Source organism: Cyanistes caeruleus, chromosome 24 (genome assembly GCF_971803275.1).
Source record: "Cyanistes caeruleus chromosome 24, bCyaCae1.hap1.1, whole genome shotgun sequence".
Taxonomy (NCBI): domain Eukaryota; kingdom Metazoa; phylum Chordata; class Aves; order Passeriformes; family Paridae; genus Cyanistes; species Cyanistes caeruleus.
This window is the reverse complement of record NC_141724.1, coordinates 244,515-264,296: the sequence shown is the minus strand read 5'-3', so window position 1 is coordinate 264,296 and position 19,782 is coordinate 244,515. Positions and strand designations below refer to the sequence as shown.

Below are 19,782 nucleotides of genomic sequence, written 5' to 3'. Positions count from 1 at the left end.
TAATTAATATAATCCTTGAATTGAAGAAAGGATTTCTTTACAGATTAGAAGTAACTTAAAAACATAGAAAGTAATTCATATGCAATTTAATTTGCCTAAATTTGACTTCAGCAGTCAAAAGGAGAATTTGACCTGCACTCTGCAAGCACCTATTCGTTACTGCAGAAGGGAATCTGCTCACCTTGCTGAGGTCATGGGTAAGACTCCTGCTTGTGGACACACATCCCTTGCCCACCTCACTTTTATTCAAAAACACACACATTTTCCAACAGCTATCACTTACCATCATACTTGGCTAAAACTGCCTGGACATCTGCATAAGCCTGTAACTCCAGAAGGGCCTCTAACAGGTTTTCATGGATATTCAGCATACTGAGAAGTGGAAACTCTTTCATCAACTGCAAATCAATAAAGAGAAATAAATTACATATAGAATTGCAGCTGAATCACTGAAATACTTAATAGAAATCAGTAAACTAATCTAGGATTTTTTTAATGTTCTGTTGTCTCAGAGTATAAGAAACTGGCATGGAAACAGCATGAAAAGAACTGCATCATTTCATAAAATCACACAATGGGTTGGAAACAATCAAAGTTCATCTCACTCCTGCCACAGCAGAAGGGCAGGGACACCTCCTACTAGACCAGGTTACTCAAAGCCCCGTCCAATCATGATGTGCAAATCTCATGGGAAAATAATTCAATTAGATTAATTTTGATGCCAAGAAATGAACTTTAAAACCATCAATTAGGACAGTGTGACTGAAAACAATGGTTAACTCAGGGTTTTTCACTTTTACTTACATCTCTCATCATTTTTACTGCTTCTCGTATTCTTCCAAGTTTCCTGGCACACATAGCTAGTCTCCTCTTCACATACACCAATACATTGGTGTCTCTTCCTGATTACAAATACAAAAAAAATTACTCTACCAGTTTCAATCCTTACCTCTCCTCATTATAACTTCAGTTTTACACTTCTGCTCACACAAACCCAAGAGTTCATGTGATTCAAAGTCCTTACTCAGCTGTGCTTCATGCTGTGGGCTCTGGGAATGGCAGTTCTGAGATTTTCTGTAAATAATTTCTCCTGCTTTCAGAGCCTGCTTGAAATATTTCTCAGCATCTACAATAGTTGTTGCTTCTTCCTCAGCCAGGAGGACATATGCAGTAGCACAACTGAAATAAGAGAAAAAACTACTAGTTATTTTGAGAGAGGGAGTTTACTACATTTAATAAGTATTAGAAGTATTAGAAATGAGCAAGATTCACTTATGTTTAAGATGCAAGCATTGACAATATTAAAATTCCAAAATACTGATTTGAGTTCAAAGGGGGATTGACAGGAAAAAAGAAACCTTTTCCATTTTAAAGAAAAAAACACACATACCCCTCTCATCTGGACAAAAAGCAAAGGAAAAAATCGTAAAAGCAAGTTAAAATATTTTCCTTGAAACTGTAAAAATAGCCAATAATTGTCAGGAAAGCAGATCACAGTTGCAGGTGAAGTTCTTCGGTTTATGCTACAGAGTAGTTTTAAATCCTTTACAGGAGTGGCATCTGTGAATTCCAAATACAGTTCTACCACGATGCCATCTCTGAATCACATTATTATTATAATATTTTAATATTATTATATTCAATTAAGACCATCCTATACCTGAATAAGATTCCTCATTTGTTATTGCCACTAATACAACAATTTAAGAAAAAAGCAGCACAAAAGATGTTTTTAGTAGAACAGTTCAATACTTCAGGGCAATTTACACCCCATGTGCAATTCCCAGTCCAAAGAGTCCCCCTTAAGCATTTAGAACTTTGCTACAAGTGAATTATTAGATGAAGAAACTGATAGTATGCTCAGTATCCTTCTACTTAATGCTTTACACTAGAAATACAGCAACTAAACTTATAAACTTACTCATTGTTCAACTCTAGAGCTTGATACGCTGCTTTAATCCGGGCCTGCGGGTTCCTCTCTCGCCACGCTTTCTGCATAACTGTAGCAAAAACATGGAAAGGCTGGTGAGGGACATGGACCTGGGAGCCAGTGGACACAACACTGGCTGCTTGGAGCCAGCTGTAGTTAACATTCCCTTCCAGTCTGAAAATTCCTGTTTGCTGTATGATTGTTATAAGGAAGAACAAACAAGTGTTTTAATTTCAGGCTGTTCCTACCACAAGCATCAAATTCATGCAACAGCTCATTACGCCCCAAACTTAGCTTAAAAAACCAACAACAGTGAGGAAGATTCCTCACTGACCATTTCAGAACTCCTACATGGACCACAGAAACAGCTTACATAACCAGGCAGATGTACAATTTCTAAATTGCTACAGATTTTTGGAAACATTTCCCAAGATTTGCTGGAAGCTTGGCAGGAGCAACTGTTAAACACAGGTTCTTGCACAGACCTGCACAGAACTTCAATTTTAGCTTTCAAACAGAACTTCAAAGAAAACAGCAATGGAGTAAGTTGTATCCTGCAGTGGTATCTACACAGGTAGAGTTTTGTACGTAAAGTTGGCCAGAGCAGCTCTAGCTGCCCCTGGCAGTGTCCAAGGCCAGGTTGGATGGGGCTTGGAGCAGCCTGGGATAGCAGAAGCTGTCCCTGCCCAAGGCAAGGGGTGGAGCTGGATGAGCTTTAAGGGCCCTTCCAACACAAAGCGTTCTGGGATTCTGTTCCATTATTAGTTTTAGACAACTGTCAGATCATAAACAACTTCATTTTAAATTTACAAAGCAGATTTGGGTGGCATCACGTGGCAAAGCCAATTCAAGATATACATTTATCAGCTTACTAGAAAGTGTTCAAGGGAACAAGTAAAAAGGGTGAAATCTATTTGGAAGTGTCCTTTGAACTATAACTTGAATTTAAAATTATTTCACTGCAATGACTATAAACCCCTCTCCACCATGCTTCCATTTAGTACAACTGGAAAACACAAACTGAAAACCACCTTCCAGGAAAACAACACGCTCAGAGCTACCATTTTCTATGCAGGATTATTAACTTTCACACCAAAAACCAGTACTGAAAGAACTCCAAAAGCTTATGTTCATGGAGTTCTATATCTGGCCTATCTCAAGGATGATAAGAAAACTGAAGAATCTATACATGTTTCTTTTGGAACCAAACCTCCTACTGTCAAGCAAGAATAACGTGGAAAAATATTTGAGTTTTCTTTCGGAAACAAAATATTAGTCTTGGCTCAGCAAGCGAGACAATTCACTCCCTTTTGTGAAATAAAAACATATCTTTCATATCAAACATGTCACAGCCAGCTGACAAGGAACACCTCCGGAATGTGACAAATTGACAATAATTCACACCCACACTGACAATAACCAGGTAAAGAACATTTTCTGCACTAAACGTGGAGCACAAGGAAAAAAATCTGGAGACTGCACTCATTACTGCATACATTACTAAGGTTTAAATAAGACCACATTTTGGCTGCTGAGAATATAATCCAGGTTTGCAATATTGTGTTAATTATTTGAAATGTGTGAGATCTTTAAAAAGTCAGGACCCTGACAGCACTTAAGTAGTAGAGAGTGCACAGCATAAAACAACATCTTTCCACTGAATTTCGCTAAACACTAAATTTCAAGGCCACGTTAGAGGGGGCTTGGAGCAGCCTGGTCCAGTGGAAGGTGCCCTTGCCCACGGCAGGGGGTGTAACAGGATCAGCTTGAAGGCCCCTCCCAACCCAATCTACTCTCTGATCCTCTACATCTATTAAACCTCTTCAGAACCTGAGAAATGCTATACTAAATATTTGACACAGTAACTTGCACTACTTTGGAGTTCACTAAAAACACACACTTGACACTGTCCAACACTTACACACCTTACACAGACATCACTACCTGTGTCTGAAGGCCGAAGGGCATCCGTGTCACATGTGAAGAAGGTTTGATGATCTTGAGCAGACAAATTCATGTCATAGTAAGTAAGAGGCTCCTTCCCAGTCACCCACATGTACCTAAAACAGCAGAAATCTCAGTGAGAGGCATTCCTAGTAATTAGCAATGCTGATACCACAGGGATAGCTGATGTGCCTAGTGCAGCAAATCTGTAATAAAAGACTAAACCTACTAACACGAAGTTTCAAGTACTATTGTTCAGAAATCTGTAAAGCTGTAAACAATTTGGGAACTGGCTTCCTAGAAAGCAGCTTTTCCCATGAAGTAACACTAGGAGACTTAAAATATAGCTTAATAAAAGAGAATTTAGATTGAGAATCACTGTCTCAACCTCTGAAAAAAGATTTTTTCCTACATTACTCTAAAAAAAAAATGCTACAGTAATACTTTTGTTCTTAACACTGAAACTGCCAAGGCTTGGCTTGGTGCCTTTTAAACACAGAATTGGTATCAATCACCCCTATAATCTTGCAGGTCTGCAGCTGTCTCCTGACATTACCAGTGCAAGCTCAGTGAGGAACTCATGTGCATGCCCCCGATTAAATTTAAAAATAAGCAGTGGAAAGCAAGATAATTAATACCTGCTATACTCTGCCCCTCTGAAAAGATTGAGAGGATTTCGCCACACTTTGCACTCTGAGAAATAAAAAAAAAGTATTTTTAAATTAAAAGCACGGGAAATATTATCTTGATGTTAAAATGCAGTAATGCAAAAACAGTTGTTCTTTGAAAAACTGCTTTAATTTTATTATTATGCAATCATCATCTTCATAAACTTCTGCTATTCCATAAATATAATATTCCATTTTTGCTCTCCAAAATTGCTGGGGTACAAAAGCACAGGGAGGGAAGATTAAGCAATGCATGTACACTCATGCAATATTTACCTTGCACATATTTAGAACAGTAAATAACTAATGTTACTGAAACAGTTTTAGCTATATGTATAACATTTTCTAAATCATATTTTTAACAATGAATGGTTTACAGTAAAAAAACATTATTATTTAGTATATTTTTATTAATACTGACAAAACACTCTAAGATGTAGATTTTGTCCAGTTTTTACAAGCACTAATGCACAGCCAAAGCCATTAAAAGCCACCTCGAAGCTTAAGGAAAGCTCCCGGGACACATCAGGAATCACCTGGCATGTTCTGCCTGCTGGTCTCATTCTCCCCCGCTGAGAAAGCTGCTGGGGCTGGGGGGCTGTTCTCTGCACCCCCAATGAGGGGCCTCAAATGGCTCACAGAAACCTGCTCAATGAAAGATGTGCCATATTTTCGGAAGTGCCACCACTCAAACACCTGTCACAGGAGAAAAAAGCACCAGGAATTTCCTTAGATGACACCCTCCCAGCAAACACGAGGGATGAAGAGTGTTCACAGAGAGTACATCCCCTTGCAAATGATCAGGGATGGAACTTATCTCCATATAGAGTAACACTAATGACCTGGTTTGGCCTGTCTTGTCGTGCAGGATCGCTCAGAACATGAAAGAGATTGGGAAAAAAACATCAAAATTTTAGTCAAATGTTATGTTCCTCCCTTCCTCAGGTCATTAGGGTAACTCATAAACCCTTTTAGAAGTGCTTGTATAGGAAAACTGGAAACAGAGGCAAAAAAACATGATATCCTCTTTTACTGGAGAGGATACTTCAAGCTGTAGCACTACCTGTAGTACCAAATTTGTAGTATTTAACACCGGTGTAGTTCTTTCATTTCACAAAAATAATCTAGAAGAATAAAGGATAAAATGGCCCATTAAACAGAAATTCTTACCAGAAAGAGAGAGGCTAACAAAGAGATATGGCTAAGTTAACAGCAATGACAGTCACTTAGCAGAAATTTTGGGCCAAAAATATTACCATCTCTTCCTGAAGCAATTAAAAATACCTGCATATCATAAGCCCTCAAGGACTACACCAAACTGTCAGCCCTGGACCAATTTGGATCCTGTGCCTGGATCAGGTACTGCACTCTTCTCTCTGGTGACCAGTGACAGAGGAGCAGCTGAAGCTGTGTCAGTGGAGCTAAACCATTCTGGCACTCTGCACAAGTTATTTTCTCAGACTCATCAGTCCAAATATACAGTACACACACAGCAAAAAGGAAGCAATGATACATCAGAGAAGTTCCTTCCCAGCACAAAGGCACCCTCTAGAGTCTGATATTCATTCCCTTTACCCCTCATAAAGTCATCTGGGACATGCTAAAGTTGTTTGAAAAAAAGAAATGGACTACTTACAAATATCAGTCCAGATATAAAAGATGAAGTTACTGTAAGGGCAAAGTAGAATTTTGGAGTCAAAGTGCTTAAGAACACAGTCACTGTTAAGAGAAACAAAACCAAAGACTTAATAAGTAGAACTGAAAAACAAAAATAGCTTGTCTATTAAAAAATGCCCAACAACATGCAAATACATAGTATACTATAGCCCTAGTAGCTTTATAATGCTACACTGGTATGGGAATCCTCACCACTTATTATTTTGTTTGTATATACCCGAGACAATTTTTATATCCAGCCAAAAAAAAAAAAAATCGCTGTACATTTCTAGACAAAGTGTCTTTATGGTTTCACCCATGTGGCTGGTAGACCACAACAAGCCAATTTAATGTATTACTTCACTTTAAGACAAAATCATCCTGTTTGTGTTAACATACATTTTCCACAGACCTCTCCATCCTGATTTCAAGACCACAAAGCAGGGAATGCAATTACCTAGTGGTGCTCTGACCGTGGTTTGGAGTCAAACTGCACATCAGCCTTGTCACCTGGCAGCAGCTGGAAAGGGCCAGGGCAGGGCTGCAGCTGACAGAGGGGGAAAGCTCCAGGAGGGAGCACATAGCAGTGCCTTGGTTGCTTTCAGCTGCCCAGTCCTCAGCCGTGTCCCTAACCCTGGAGTTAGGTGACAATGAGCTCAGTGTGTCACCGAGTGAAGCTGGGATGCACGACCAGCCCGTAGGCACCGCAGGGACAGACTCACAGAATCGGAATAATCATTCGTTTGGAAAACCCTCGTCAACAAGACCAGAGCACTGAGAGCCAGCTGTTCCCTGGGTACCACGAGGGGTGGGGACTCCACCACTTCTCTGGGCAGCCCATTCTAATGTCTGACACCCTTCTCATGAAGAAATTCCTCCTGATGTCCGACCTGAACTTTCCCTGACACAGGTGGAGGTCACTTTATCTTATCCTGTCCCTGTTCCCTGGGAGCAGAGCCTAATCCCCCCTGGCTGTCCCTTCCTGTCAGGGTGTTGTAAAGAGCGAGAAGGGTCCACCTGAGCCTCCTTTTCTGCAGGCTGAGCCCCTTTCCCAGCTCCCTCAGCTGCTCCTGGGGCTCCAGACCTTCCACAGATCCATTTCCTGCCCTGGACACACTCCAGTCTCTCAACGTCCCTCCTGAATGGAAGGTCCCGGACTCGGCCACAGCACCTGCGGAGCCGCTCGCCAGCACCAAGCACAGAGGAACAATCCCTGCCCCGGTCCCGCTGGATGCACTCCTCCCGATACAGCCCAGGATGCTCGGGGGGACCGGTCCGAGCCGAGCCGGCCCTGCCCGCACGCCCGACTCCACATGAAGGGTCCACCCAGCGCGCCATCCGCCCCTGCTGCCCTCACCGGCCGCCAGGCCGTCCCGGAGCCGCACCGGCACCCGCAGCACCGCGTACAGGAGCCCGAGCCCGGCGACCACGGCCAGGAGCCCGCGGGCCCAGGGCGTCGCAGCCCGCCGCCGCAGCTGCTCCCAACGCCGGAACGCCGAGGCCGCCCCAGGGCACGGCGGCCCCCGCCCGCTGCCACCGCTGCCCTCCGCCATCACGGCCCACAGGGCACGCCGGGACAGGGGCGGGACAAGCACCGGGGCGGGGCTCCGCCAGCGCGGGCAGCCTGTTCACCGACCCCATCATCACTACTCCAGCGTGAAGCGGGGACCGATCGTTCCCCACACCGTAGCCGGCGTTCCCGGAGGCTCTGGGACGCGGCAGGTCGGCCACCGCCGTGTTCCCGCTAGCGAACAACCTGCCCGTTGCTATGATGGTGGCAGCACAGCGTCTACCCGCAGCTAAGATGGCGGCAGCCGCGTTTCCGGTCTACAGATCCCGACCGTCTCAGCCCACGGGGGAACGCCGGGACAGGGCCGGGACGACCAAGGCGAGGCTCCTCGAGCGTAGGCAGCCTGTTCGTCGAGTCCATCACCGCTGCTCCGCCCGAACATATCCCACACGATGACCGGGAGCCCCGACGGCTCTGGGAGGCGGCGGCTTTGTCAGCCGGTACCGCGAGAACTCACCAGTTTCTATGATGGCGGCCGCGCGGCGTCTGCCCGCAGCTAAGATGGCGCCAGCAGCACAGGCCGCCCGCCGCCCGGCGCTCCCGGCATGCGCTGCGCGGGGCCGGGCACACAGCTGCCAAGATGGCGGACCTGGAGGAGCGAGTGTCGGATGAGGAGAAGGTAAAGGAAGGGGGTGGCCGCCCCTCCGCTGTGGGCCTGCGCCGCTGCCCCCGGGAAGGCGTGGGTGGGGACTGGCGGGCAAACTCCCTGGTGCCGGTGTGCCGGCCTGCGGGTGCCTCGGGGCGGGCGGGTCCCCGAGACCACCGGGCCGCCGCCGTCCGACTGAAGGACCGGCCGTTCCTTACCAGCGCAGCACTTTGCCTTCCGATTTCCTCACTGCCTTCCGATTTCCTCATTGCCTCGGTGCAGCTGAAGTGTCTCGGCCAGTCGTTGTGCTTGAAAATGGACATAGTCTCAACCTAAACCAGGGGAAGTTTAGCTTGGAGATCAGGAGGGGTTTCTTAACAGAGAGGCCAATTAGACATTGGGAGGGTGGCTGGTGCTGGAATTCCATCCCTGGTCATGGCCAAGGAAGAACTGGATCCAGTGGCACCCAGTGCTCTGGTGTTGTTGACAGGGTGGGGGTCAGTCACAGCTTGATCACTTGGTGATCTTGAAGGTCTTTCCCAACCAAAATGATGTCGTGAAAATTTATTTTCTGTGCTGCTTTTCCCAAATCAGGAAAGTAAACAGCATGTCTATAAGGTGCTTTGCAAGCTCTTCACTTCCTAAACACCCTCTGCATGTTGCTCTGCATGAGCATTTTCTGCTCACCCCAGCTGCTGACAGGAGGTTTGATGTAGATTCTACAAATCATACTGGATGGAAAGGAGCAGATAGAGCCATAATTATTTTAGGAAAGGGTAATGAGCACTTTGTTCCTCTTCTGACAGAATGTGGGAAAGTTACAGGCAGCAAGTTATCTGCCAGGTAGTACACTGTTGTTTACACACAGTAATTTAAAAATACACTGGTACTCTTCCTTACATCATAGAAGTGTTACACTTAGTGTTTGCTTTGTTTCTTAATGTTCTGGAGGAGTTGTTCAGGATCATGGATCTTCAAGGATTATACAAGTTGCTTTCATTTTTCCCTTAAACTGCAATTTCAGCTTCATTTCAGCGACATCATTTGTGAAACAAGCAGAGCTTTAGAGGTGCAGTTCATCCATTAGTCAGTATTTTAGGTGATGTTTTTTGGAATAAGTATTCCCAAGCAGAATTGATATGGCCTTTAGAACGTTCAGTTTCAACCGACTTCAAGCCTCACACAGGCAGAGAAGGATAATCTTAAGGGAGGATCTGAAAGAGAAACATTACAGCAAAGATTTGCTGTAGTATCCATTTTGTGACTTTTCAGATGAGTCTAGAACTTTATATATTGAGTTTATGAGTACTTTAAAGCAAAAGACCCAAAAACATCACTTGGGCAACAAAATTAATTCATTCCATCCTCCAAGCTTCACTCCTTTATTCTCTGTGGATTTATTTTAGGTAAGAGATTCATTTCTCAGACAGGCTGGGAGAGCTGGAGATGTTCACCTGGAGAAGAGAAGGCTCCAGGGAGAGCTCAGAGCCCTTTCCAGTACCTAAAGGGGCTCCATGAGATCTGGGGAGGGACTTGGGACAAGGACCTGGAGTGACAGGACAAAGGGGAATGGCTTCCCACTGCCAGAGGGCAGGATTAGATGGGATTTTGGGAAGGAATTCTTCCTTGTGAGGGTGGGCAGGCTCTGGCACAGGTGCCCAGAGAAACTGGGGCTGCCCCTGGATCCCTGGAAATGTCCAAGGCCAGGCTGGAGAGGGCTTGGAGCAGCCTGGGACAGTGGAAGGTGTCCCTGTCCATGGCAGGGGGTGGCACTGGATGGGCTTTAAGGTCCTTTCCAACCCACCCAGTCTGGGATTCTGTGATTAAGTTCCTCTGAAATCTCCCTGGTTTGCTCAAGTTCATTCTGCTGCTGTTTTGCCAGTTTAAACTAATGGCTGCACAGCTTCTCTTCCCCTCAGACACTTTCCCCATTTTAGAAGCAGGAAGTTGAAGTTTCAGAGCTGAAATGGCATCTGAAATGGCCCCGTGGGCCAGGAAATGGGGCAGGTTGCAGAAAGTCCTATTTTGATGTTTCTGCAGAGGAGCATCCTGACAACTCTGAGAAACCAACAACCATTCAAGTGCTTGACATTTCAAATTAAACACTCCCTGTTTCCTGCACTCCTGATTTCAATAGTTTGACTGTAATGCTTTGTATTTTATGGGTCTGTGAGCAGCAAGGCAAGGTATAATTATCCAAGTGAACACTTCCCACTTGCAGCCTTTGCTTTGTTCAGAACTGTGTTTATAATAACATTTGATTGAAGTGCAGAGGCCCTTCCGTGTTGATTTAATTTTGTTCATCCTTCCAAGTGAGAGAATTTGTGGAAGACTAAAAATCTCTCACATAACACTTTAGGGTTTTTTTTCTGTTTGCTTCTTTTTCCCATAAGGATTTCCTTATTAGAATCCATTGATCTAAAATTCAGCCTACTAAAACAGTGACCCCTTTTGTGAGGGTTTCATGTTCTGCAGCCACAGCATCATTGCATTAATTTATAAGATATTAAATTTTATAGCTTTTTAGAGCCCTTTTTTTGCCATATGTTGAAGCACCTTATAAAAGAGAATCTGTTCATCTGGGGAGTTAATTTGCAGGATGTGTTCCAGTGCTGTCCTCCCACTGTGAGGCATTCTGGCATTAGTGGTAGATACTTGAGAGAGCTTTAGCACAGTGATACTCTGTACTGTGCTTACAGTTGTACTTGCTCAGAAAAGCATGTGGTGTCCTGTCAGAAATCTTTCAGCCTTTTGGGGCAGTCTCTGAGCAAAGTCCACTCGAGGATATAGAGCAGCAGGGTCTCTCTAAACTACTGCCAGGCTCTCTTCATCACTGCACAAATTTCTGACAGTGAAATTTGGCAATATTGTGGCAGCAATCTGTCCTAATTACAGCTCTTTAAATAGTGACATTTTTCAAACAATCTAAGATCTCCATTTTTAGAATTGCTGTTACTTACCAACCTAAAACCAGAAGATTAAGAGAAAATGGTTCTGTCCTGTGCTATATCAATTACACAAGATACTGTCTTTTTAATGTTTTCTTCATATTGCTTAATTACTTTAGGCACAAAGAATGTATATCTATTTTTTGAAAGCATTGCTGATTTGGAACACAGTCTATTTTTTAACTGAAGCTCAATCCAGTTAAGGCAGACTTTTTACTTGATCCTTTTGGAATAAAGCAATTACATTTAGTTTGGAAAAGTGTTTACTTCCTTTCGTGGCTTGCTTTAAATAATTATGTGACAAACAATACAAACAGTTTCTAATTAGAACAGGGAAGACTGTTGAGGAAAGTGAGTTATTTCCAGCTCTGATGATAACTCAGGTGAAGCAGTTGTGTATATATATATATACAATTCTTTGTTTTGCTGCTCAAAATGAAAAGTAGAAAATAATCAGTGTTGTAATGAGCAACTCTGCAGTCACTTTCAATAAATGTCATGTTAGACCAGAGAGGCTCATTGGTCTGCTTAGTCAGCTGGGCTTATCAGAGGAAATGGGACACTTTTATTATTCTAAGGGAGAGGTCTAATTTTGTGACATTTCCTCTTTCATTTCTTCCAAGATCTTTCTATTCCCTTTGGACCTGTAAAATCCATAAAAAAATTGATAATGAAAACCATAAACTCTTACTAATTCAAATAGAATCAATACCTGGACCACCTATATTCTAACAGTCCAAGACATGTATATTAGATTTCAGAACATGTTGCAGTTTTATTACATTTTTAGAAGAGATGAAGTTTTTTTTTTCCCAAATTCAGAGTTTCTAGATATTGAAAGTTAGCCTTTTCAGTTATTGATGCCTTCATCATCACAGTTCCACATGGCTTCATAGAATCCCAGAATGGTTTGCGTTGGAAGGGACCTTGAAGATCATCCAGTTCCACCCCGTGCCATGGGCAAGGACAACTTCCACTGTCCCTTGGGTGCTCCAAGCCCTGCCCAGCCTTGCTTTGAGCAGTCTTACGAGACTATTTCTATCTTGACAATGCATGCCTAGATCTCTCCCTAAATCTGCCACTTACTATCACTTCAGTACTGGTTTTATTGGTGAATTGTTTCAATATGTATGAACTCAGTAAATTATCTTTTGTCTTTAATTACTTTTCTTCTTCGTGGTAGGTGCGTATAGCTGCAAAATTCATCACTCATGCACCCCCTGGAGAGTTCAATGAAGTATTCAATGGTAAGCAATTAAGGAAAAAATTATCTGTGATGTTTTCTTCATGTTTTATCTATTATAAAAATCTAAGGCTGTGTCACACCATATTCCTTTTAAAATTAAGTGGCTAGGGAAAGCATGCAGTTCTTCTGGACTACTTCTGCTTAATGAAATTATTTAATCATTTTAATGTTTGCAATTGAAAATATAGTGCACAAAGAGAAACATTTGATCAAAAAATCCAGTAACACACCTGAACCCTTTCTTCTCCAGATGTCCGGTTATTGCTTAACAATGACAATCTTCTCAGGGAAGGAGCAGCACAGTAAGTACTAAGATTTCAAACACAAGTCAAATTACCTTCAGAGATACTTCTGTTTTCTTTATACCCATCATTCTGTGACAAAGAAAACCATTTGCTGTATTCAGAGCAATCTTCTATAATTTCTTACCCCACCTAACAAAATATATAATGAAAGGTGTGGACAATTCCTTTTAAAAGCCCTAAAATGGAATTTGTGCTCTATAAAACTGACAGGAAGGCACTCTGCCAAACAGTTTAACTCTGCAGCAGCAGAAATTTGTGATCATGTTGAACCATCTGATTAATAAAGTAAGCCTGAAATATTGATTAATCCATAGGCTGAATTTAGAAAAACAACTGCCCTCAAGAAAAAGTTTTCAAAATTTGTTGTTTACTTCAGCTTCATCAGAAGGTACTTAAAGATTACACATGCAAGCTTTTTGATGCTAAGATCTATTTCAAGCTAGGTGATGTGTCACTCAGCAAGTCTTTACATAAGAAAATTGTTGTGAATATTCTTCTATTCATTTGTTTACCTTGCTGCTGTCTAAATTGTAGCTGGGGTGTTGCTCTTTTGCCTTGGCTTGCTCACATTTCCCCAGGCTACCTGCTGCTCTACTTTTGAACTCTGTATTTTCCTGGTCATCACTGAACAAACCTGCTTTTAGACCTGGGGTTTATAGCTATCTACAGTAAAAGGTACTGGAAAATCCTTTAACAGTGTGTATTATTTGCCCAATTAAGTTGATGCTTGCTGTAATATGATCACACAGTGAACTTGAGTCAAAATAAGTGTGCATGTATAGCTGAAGTGCATGTTCTTTTGATCCTCAACAGCGCGTTTGCACAGTACAACATGGATCAGTTCACTCCGGTGAAGATAGAAGGGTACGATGATCAGGTGAGAACAAACTTTGTACACTTGAGGTTTGTATTACTGCACTGGGAAAAAGCAATAAAAATGCTGTTTTGTCAGGATGTTGGCTCACAAGTCAACATCACCATCAGCTGACTCACTCATTCTGCTCACAAGGTACCACCCCTTCTCCTTCCCCCACACATCATTACCTTGACAAACTTTCTTCTATAAGAATGAAGCATAAACAAAATATTCTCTAAGTTCTGTGTCGTACTACTTAGTAAATCAAATTCATAGTTCCTTAAAGCTCCATGCTGAAGTCACTGGAATTTTACTTAAGTGTATGAATGATTAAAGATTACTGTCTATTTAAAGCTCACGTACACATCCTCATGTTGCTACTTGCTTACAGTTCCTACTGACAATTGATAGTAGATTCTTCATAGTTTGTTTGGTTTATTTTCTGCAATTTTAATCCACCCCAGCTACCCTAAAAAACAAACTGTATCTTTGTTTGTACCAAATCATTGATTTGGTGTAGTGATTATACCTAGTGGTAACCAGTCTATGCCAGCAAAACAAGTTATTTCAGGGTGTTTTAAAATTTCTTTTTAAGAGTAAACAGCAAGTCATAGAGAAGCCAGAAAACTGCACAACCATCTGTTCTGTTCTCTGAGCCAAGCTCTGACCCAGCTTTTCTGGTGTCCCAGATATGTTTATGGGAGGCATATATTAAGAGGACTGTTCACAGAAATAGATTTGATAAGAAAGTTACAGTACAACCTGAAAAAGAATAAACACACCCCAATAAAGTCAATATTTGGGAAGACAGAGAATTAAAGTGAAAAAGAAAAAAGAAGGGAATGTGCAATGCTGCTTTGCTGTCTGCTTTAGTTGGTGTATTTTAGAAGTAGTCACATCTATGTACCTTTCTTGCACAGCAGTAGTGCTATTGCAACATGGAACATGGCAATAAATGGTAGATTCCAGAGCAGAAGTCTCTGTTTCCTTTAGAAAGGAACAAGGAAAACAGCTAAAATAATTTTGAAGGCAAAGCAACCTGCTTCTATTGTAAGGATACCCAATTTTAAGCCAAATATAAATAGATTATTATAGTTCAGCTTTTTCTGGGACAGAAGTCTAAGTGCAGACTGTGGAGAGCAGACTTACCTTTAGCCACACAACAACTAATTTAAATTATTACTGAAAATACTTGATTTTCTTTATGTGAGCTTATAGTTCCATGAAGGAACCTATTGTAACACTGATATGCAAGTAGGGAAATTGCAAAACAACACATCTATGGTAGCCTAAATGTATCATCATTTCAATTTCTTTTGCAGGTCTTAATCACCGAACATGGTGATCTGGGCAATGGCAGATTTTTAGACCCAAGAAACAAGCTTTCTTTTAAGTTTGATCACTTAAGGAAAGAAGCAAGTGATCCCCAGCCCGAGGACACAGAATCGGCTTTAAAACAGTGGAGAGATGCCTGTGACAGTGCACTGAGAGCCTACGTCAAAGATCATTACCCCAATGGCTTCTGCACTGTTGAGTATCCATCTTGTTACCCTGAAACTGTATTGCTCTGAGTCACTCAGTCCTAGAGTGGACTCTGCTGGGCAGAGCTGTTGGAATTCTCCATCCTCACTAGCATTTTGGCTAACTTTGGAATGACATGTTCCAAAGAGGGTGCAGCTATCTTGGTATGACACAGAGGTAAAGATGAATTAAACCTTTTTCATAGGCATGACTGCCAAGCACCTTCCCACCTACCAGTAATAAAATGGCTTCCAGGGAGGTGATGGACAATGTAACTCTTGGTGCATGTTCCCACCACAGCAGCCTGCACCCTGGTGCCAGGAACAGAGATTAAGAATGGCTTTCCTTAGCTCTTGGGCCTTTTTAACTCTTTTTCTAAATACAGGTTTATGGTAAATCTATAGATGGACAGCAGACAATTATTGCCTGTATTGAGAGCCACCAGTTTCAGCCCAAAAACTTCTGGTAAGACTATTTCAACTTAGTGTGTTTTCTTCCTTTGCCTGGTTCCTCAAACCAACCATCATCTAGCTCTGACACTGTCTGAAGGACAGGGAGTTTTGGGCTTCCCAAGAAGTTCTTTTTGTTTCGTAGTCTGTTTTCCTTGCAGCCCCCTTGGCACTTAGCAAAACTCTTCCTGTGACCTATCCAAAGGAAAAGGCAGTAGCAGAGCTGGGTAGATTCTACTTTCCATCTCTGGAGCTTCTTTGTACTAAAGCTGCATTCTATTCAGCTGGGCTGCAGAAATTTAACTCCATGCCATCTAAAGCACTAAATCCTATATGGTATTGGTGATAAGACAACATCTGAAACAACTTGCTCGTTAATTTGGATCTTTTTGCTGTTAGAGCTTTTTGGAAATAGTTTTTCATGCTTTGATTGCTTTTAGGAATGGGCGTTGGAGATCAGAATGGAAGTTTACCATCACACCACCCACAGCTCAAGTGGCTGCAGTGCTCAAAATCCAGGTGAGTTCTTTTTCCTGGCAGTAACAGGAGAAGCTGCATTGTGCATCTCTTACACAAATGCATTTGGCTCAGAATGAGATGCTGAAATGCAGCAGAGATGTCCTTCTCAAGTCAGGATGTTATTAAACTAACGAATTCAAGAAATTCATTATTGATTCTATTGATTATCCTAGTATTTCAGGAATCACATCTGGCCTGTGGTTTATCATGTAGCATTACCCTATAGGCCTCCTCTTTGCTTCACTTTATAGGGCTAAAACCTCTACCTTGAGTCTTCTATAATTGCTCTTAGCTCTAGGTGTTTACTGATTAACATAATCTTGAACAGTCCTGACAATGAAACCTTTTAGAAAATTCAGCCTATTTTTAGTCTCCATGTAAGCAGAGAAGACTGGCATGAAGCTCTGTTGTGCCGTTTTAGTAGCATTTTTGGGCTCAGGAATTCTGGAGTGAGTGGTTGTGATAAAACCTGCATTCTGTCTTATTGTCCAGGTCCATTACTATGAAGATGGCAACGTCCAGCTGGTTAGCCACAAAGACATTCAGGACTCTGTACAGGTGTCAGTAAGTATGCTAGAAGATCTTTAAGATAAGCAGTGGTTTTATTCCTTAAACAGCTCATGAAACATGCACTGCTATGACTGCATTCTCTTGACTTTAAAGTAATTTTAGGGTGCACGGTCAATGTGGTGTTCAGAGTCCAGATTCACAATTGCATAAAATTCAATCTTATTGGAAAGTCTCTACTAGAAAGCTTCTCTTGGAAGTCTGGGTTGAAGAGGACAGAATATGCTTTTCTATCTCTGTGCAAGGGAAAGGAACAGTAAGAGACATACACGAAGGGAAATTAAGAAACCCTCTGGTATGGTACAGGGAGGAACATCTGCAAAGTGACTCATTTTACCATGAAGGTCCACTTCCTTTTTGCTCACTAGGGTGCAGCCCTGTTCCAGTTTGGAGCACAAGCCCTACCCAGTATGTAGTAAGTGAAAGGAGCCGAGCTACAACCATGAGGCACAAACTGATGATGTTACCCACTTTATCTGTACTCAGCCTATCATTTGAGGAGAAATCTACTGTGTAGCTTATGTAAGTTGCTCTTAAACATACAAACTTTTTGTTGGTTTTTTTTCCTCCTTTGCAGAGTGATGTCCAAACTGCTAAGGAGTTTATTAAGATCATAGAAAATGCAGAAAATGAGTACCAGGTAAGATCAGTGGTAGTTAAATAAACCACAGAATCATATCAGTCTTCATTTGCAGTTAATGAAAACATGGAAAACTGACCTCTGTTTGTGTTCCTGGCTGAATGGTATTGACTGTAAGAATTACTAAGAAAAGGGCAGTAGTATTTGTTTAAACAATATAGTTATAAAGCTGTAAAGTTACAAAGCTGTGTTTTAAGTAACTATCAGTCTTGCTGTATGTTTTTTCGTAAGGGTTACAAATGATACCTAGAGTATAGATGTATTTTCCTCTGTGACAGTTAAAAATACTGAGGAGGAAATTTGTGCAACTGCTTTTACATTGTCCCAGCCTGTGTGCAAGGAGATTGGAAAGAGATAAATCAGTGAAAGACGTAAGGGGATGCTGCTGCAATACAGGAGAAGTGAATAGAAAGCCTTTGACTTGCACACACACTGATGACTGCATTATTAATTTAGGTAATAGTGTGCCTTACACCTTATAGAAAGGAGTTTGTGGCTTTAACACAGAGTTGAGCTTTCTCATAGTGTTTTATGAGTGCCCTAACCAAACCTGCTTGCCCTTGCAGACAGCAATCAGTGAAAACTACCAGACTATGTCAGACACCACTTTCAAAGCCTTACGCCGGCAGCTCCCCGTCACCCGCACCAAGATTGACTGGAACAAAATCCTCAGCTACAAGATTGGCAAAGAAATGCAGAATGCTTAATGCAGAAACAAGGAGGTGTATGAAACATTCGTGTGCAAAAAAACAAATGTGGTCCTATGCCAAGTAGATGGTTTCTAAACCAGAGCAGCATTTTTTTAGGGCTTTCAAAGTTAACAGGTTTTCTAGCCTGAGAGGGAACCATGGAACAAATAGTTGTCTTTGTGTTTTGTGTTTCCTGCCACATAAACTTCCTGTTGTAGCTGCATTTAATAGGTCATTTAAATTCAGCCATTCATGGCTCAGAAGTACAGCTGTTTTCAGTCACTGGCTGGAAAACTTCCTAGCTGGAAAAGCCCTATTATTACCCCAGGAGAAGGTGCAGAGCGTTCCCTTCACCTGTATCCAGCACTCCAGGTATCCAGTAAGTTTGTCAAACCTGCCAAGAGCTCACGGCGCTGCAAGACACAGTAAGTGTAAGACAGTGAGTCCTTGTGTATCCTTATTCCCAACCTCCACAAAGCAGATGCCTGCAGGGTTAGATTTTAGAATCTAAGGAAATGAGAAATGTAGAAAATGAGTTTACAGGATCCTTTACAGAATTCCCTACTGACCTAGCTCTTCCAGGGATGTAACTTTTTTTTTTTAATCTGAAGGTTTGAGCCATGTTCCCTAAAAGTGAACATCTTTGTTCTCCCCTCCCTCGTGTACGTACGGTTACCAGACATCTGCATTTTCACAGAACTACAAGATGAGTCACTGCTGATCCACAAGGGCTGGATGGTGATTAAAAATGCAAATGTCTACAGAATAGTAGGTATGTTGTGCTTTAATGCTTTGTGGCAGGCTCATAGATTTGTATCACAGGTGTATGGATGAATAGTGTACAAAATAAATAAACTTGCACCAAAGTGAAAGAAAAAATCCTTTCCATTTGTCTCAGTTGTGGACAGTTGTCGCTAAAGGACACAAAATGATTCACATGACCACTCTCAGTGTCAGAACAAAAACCCATGACTTTATTCTCTGACTCCAGCATTTATATATTCTCAACAATGACCAGGGATTGGATAATTAAGTTATCACCTTCCCAAGCACACTGGTCATGGGAAACGTCCATCAAAAGACGTTTCTTAGAAGGAATGTGATAAACAACTTATGTTTACAGGATTTTCATGGGAAAGTAATTAAAACTATGAAAACAAGGACTTTTAAGAAGGCTTAATTTTCAGGGCAACAGTTTCTTGTCATGCTTAGAGGGGATTTTGGATGAATCTCTTCTACATGCTTGTTCTGCTTTACTATTTTGCCCCTGTAATATCAAAATAGCAGTCATAACAGTTTCTCTGAAGGGCAGGATGAAGAGATACCCATATGCCTTTCTCAGATCTTGGAACGTGGATTCACTAGAAAGTGAACCTCCTTTGGGGAACTCTCTGCTTTGTTTGCACTTGGTTATCACTGGGCGCCTTGCAGGTTCTGGTTTTTAAACTGACTCGTGTGTTCTTGTTTTTAAATACACAAAGGAAAAAAGGCTTGGGAAGAGAGGGGTGGGGTTGCCTGCGCATTACACTTCAGGTTTTGCACAGCAACACCACAAAATAAGTGTTTATGCTTTGTGAGTTTTATCTAAATAAAATGTATTTGTATTTGCTGCTGAGACTGACAGTTCATCCCTCAGGCATCTGTATCAACTAGTCTAGTGCAAATACAGCAGTGTTTGTTTAAAGCCA

At 42.0% G+C, this 19,782-nt stretch overlaps 2 protein-coding genes across 4 annotated transcripts in view; one reads left to right on the top strand and one right to left on the bottom strand.

Moving 5' to 3' along the window:
• ST7L (suppression of tumorigenicity 7 like) overlaps positions 1–8,235 on the bottom strand; it is a 22,645-nt gene extending 14,410 nt beyond the window's left edge. Inside the window, exons 1-9 of one of the 3 annotated variants that reach the window (XM_086862064.1) lie at positions 7,584–8,235; positions 6,179–6,261; positions 5,079–5,238; positions 4,513–4,567; positions 3,875–3,990; positions 1,922–2,000; positions 1,025–1,179; positions 805–902; positions 284–398 (exon numbers count right to left, since the gene is read on the bottom strand). In XM_086862064.1, coding sequence (XP_086718190.1) covers positions 284–398; positions 805–902; positions 1,025–1,179; positions 1,922–2,000; positions 3,875–3,990; positions 4,513–4,567; positions 5,079–5,238; positions 6,179–6,261; positions 7,584–7,842 — 1,120 coding nt within the window. In that variant the 5' untranslated portion in view covers positions 7,843–8,235. Of the gene's footprint in view, positions 1–283; positions 399–804; positions 903–1,024; positions 1,180–1,921; positions 2,001–3,874; positions 3,991–4,512; positions 4,568–5,078; positions 5,239–6,178; positions 6,262–7,555 lie in introns of all 3 variants that reach the window. The other 2 variants (XM_023942239.2, XM_086862065.1) reach the window with 2 other exon arrangements.
• On the top strand, positions 8,219–19,782 carry CAPZA1 (capping actin protein of muscle Z-line subunit alpha 1). Its single transcript, XM_086862066.1, has 10 exons — positions 8,219–8,387; positions 12,486–12,549; positions 12,799–12,850; positions 13,667–13,730; positions 15,032–15,238; positions 15,616–15,695; positions 16,120–16,198; positions 16,691–16,762; positions 17,343–17,405; positions 17,972–19,782. Exons 1-10 carry the CDS (start codon positions 8,349–8,351, stop codon positions 18,110–18,112), a joined length of 861 nt encoding a protein of 286 aa, XP_086718192.1. The 5' UTR covers positions 8,219–8,348; the 3' UTR covers positions 18,113–19,782.

Excerpts from the sequence above, each read along its gene's own strand:
- CAPZA1 (XM_086862066.1), top strand. The coding sequence starts at position 8,349 with ATGGCGGACCTGGAGGAGCGAGTGTCGGATGAGGAGAAG. Across the intron at positions 12,851-13,666 it reads CTCAGGGAAGGAGCAGCACA|CGCGTTTGCACAGTACAACA; the intron begins GTAAGTACTAAG and ends GATCCTCAACAG. Across the intron at positions 15,239-15,615 it reads ACCCCAATGGCTTCTGCACT|GTTTATGGTAAATCTATAGA; the intron begins GTTGAGTATCCA and ends TTCTAAATACAG.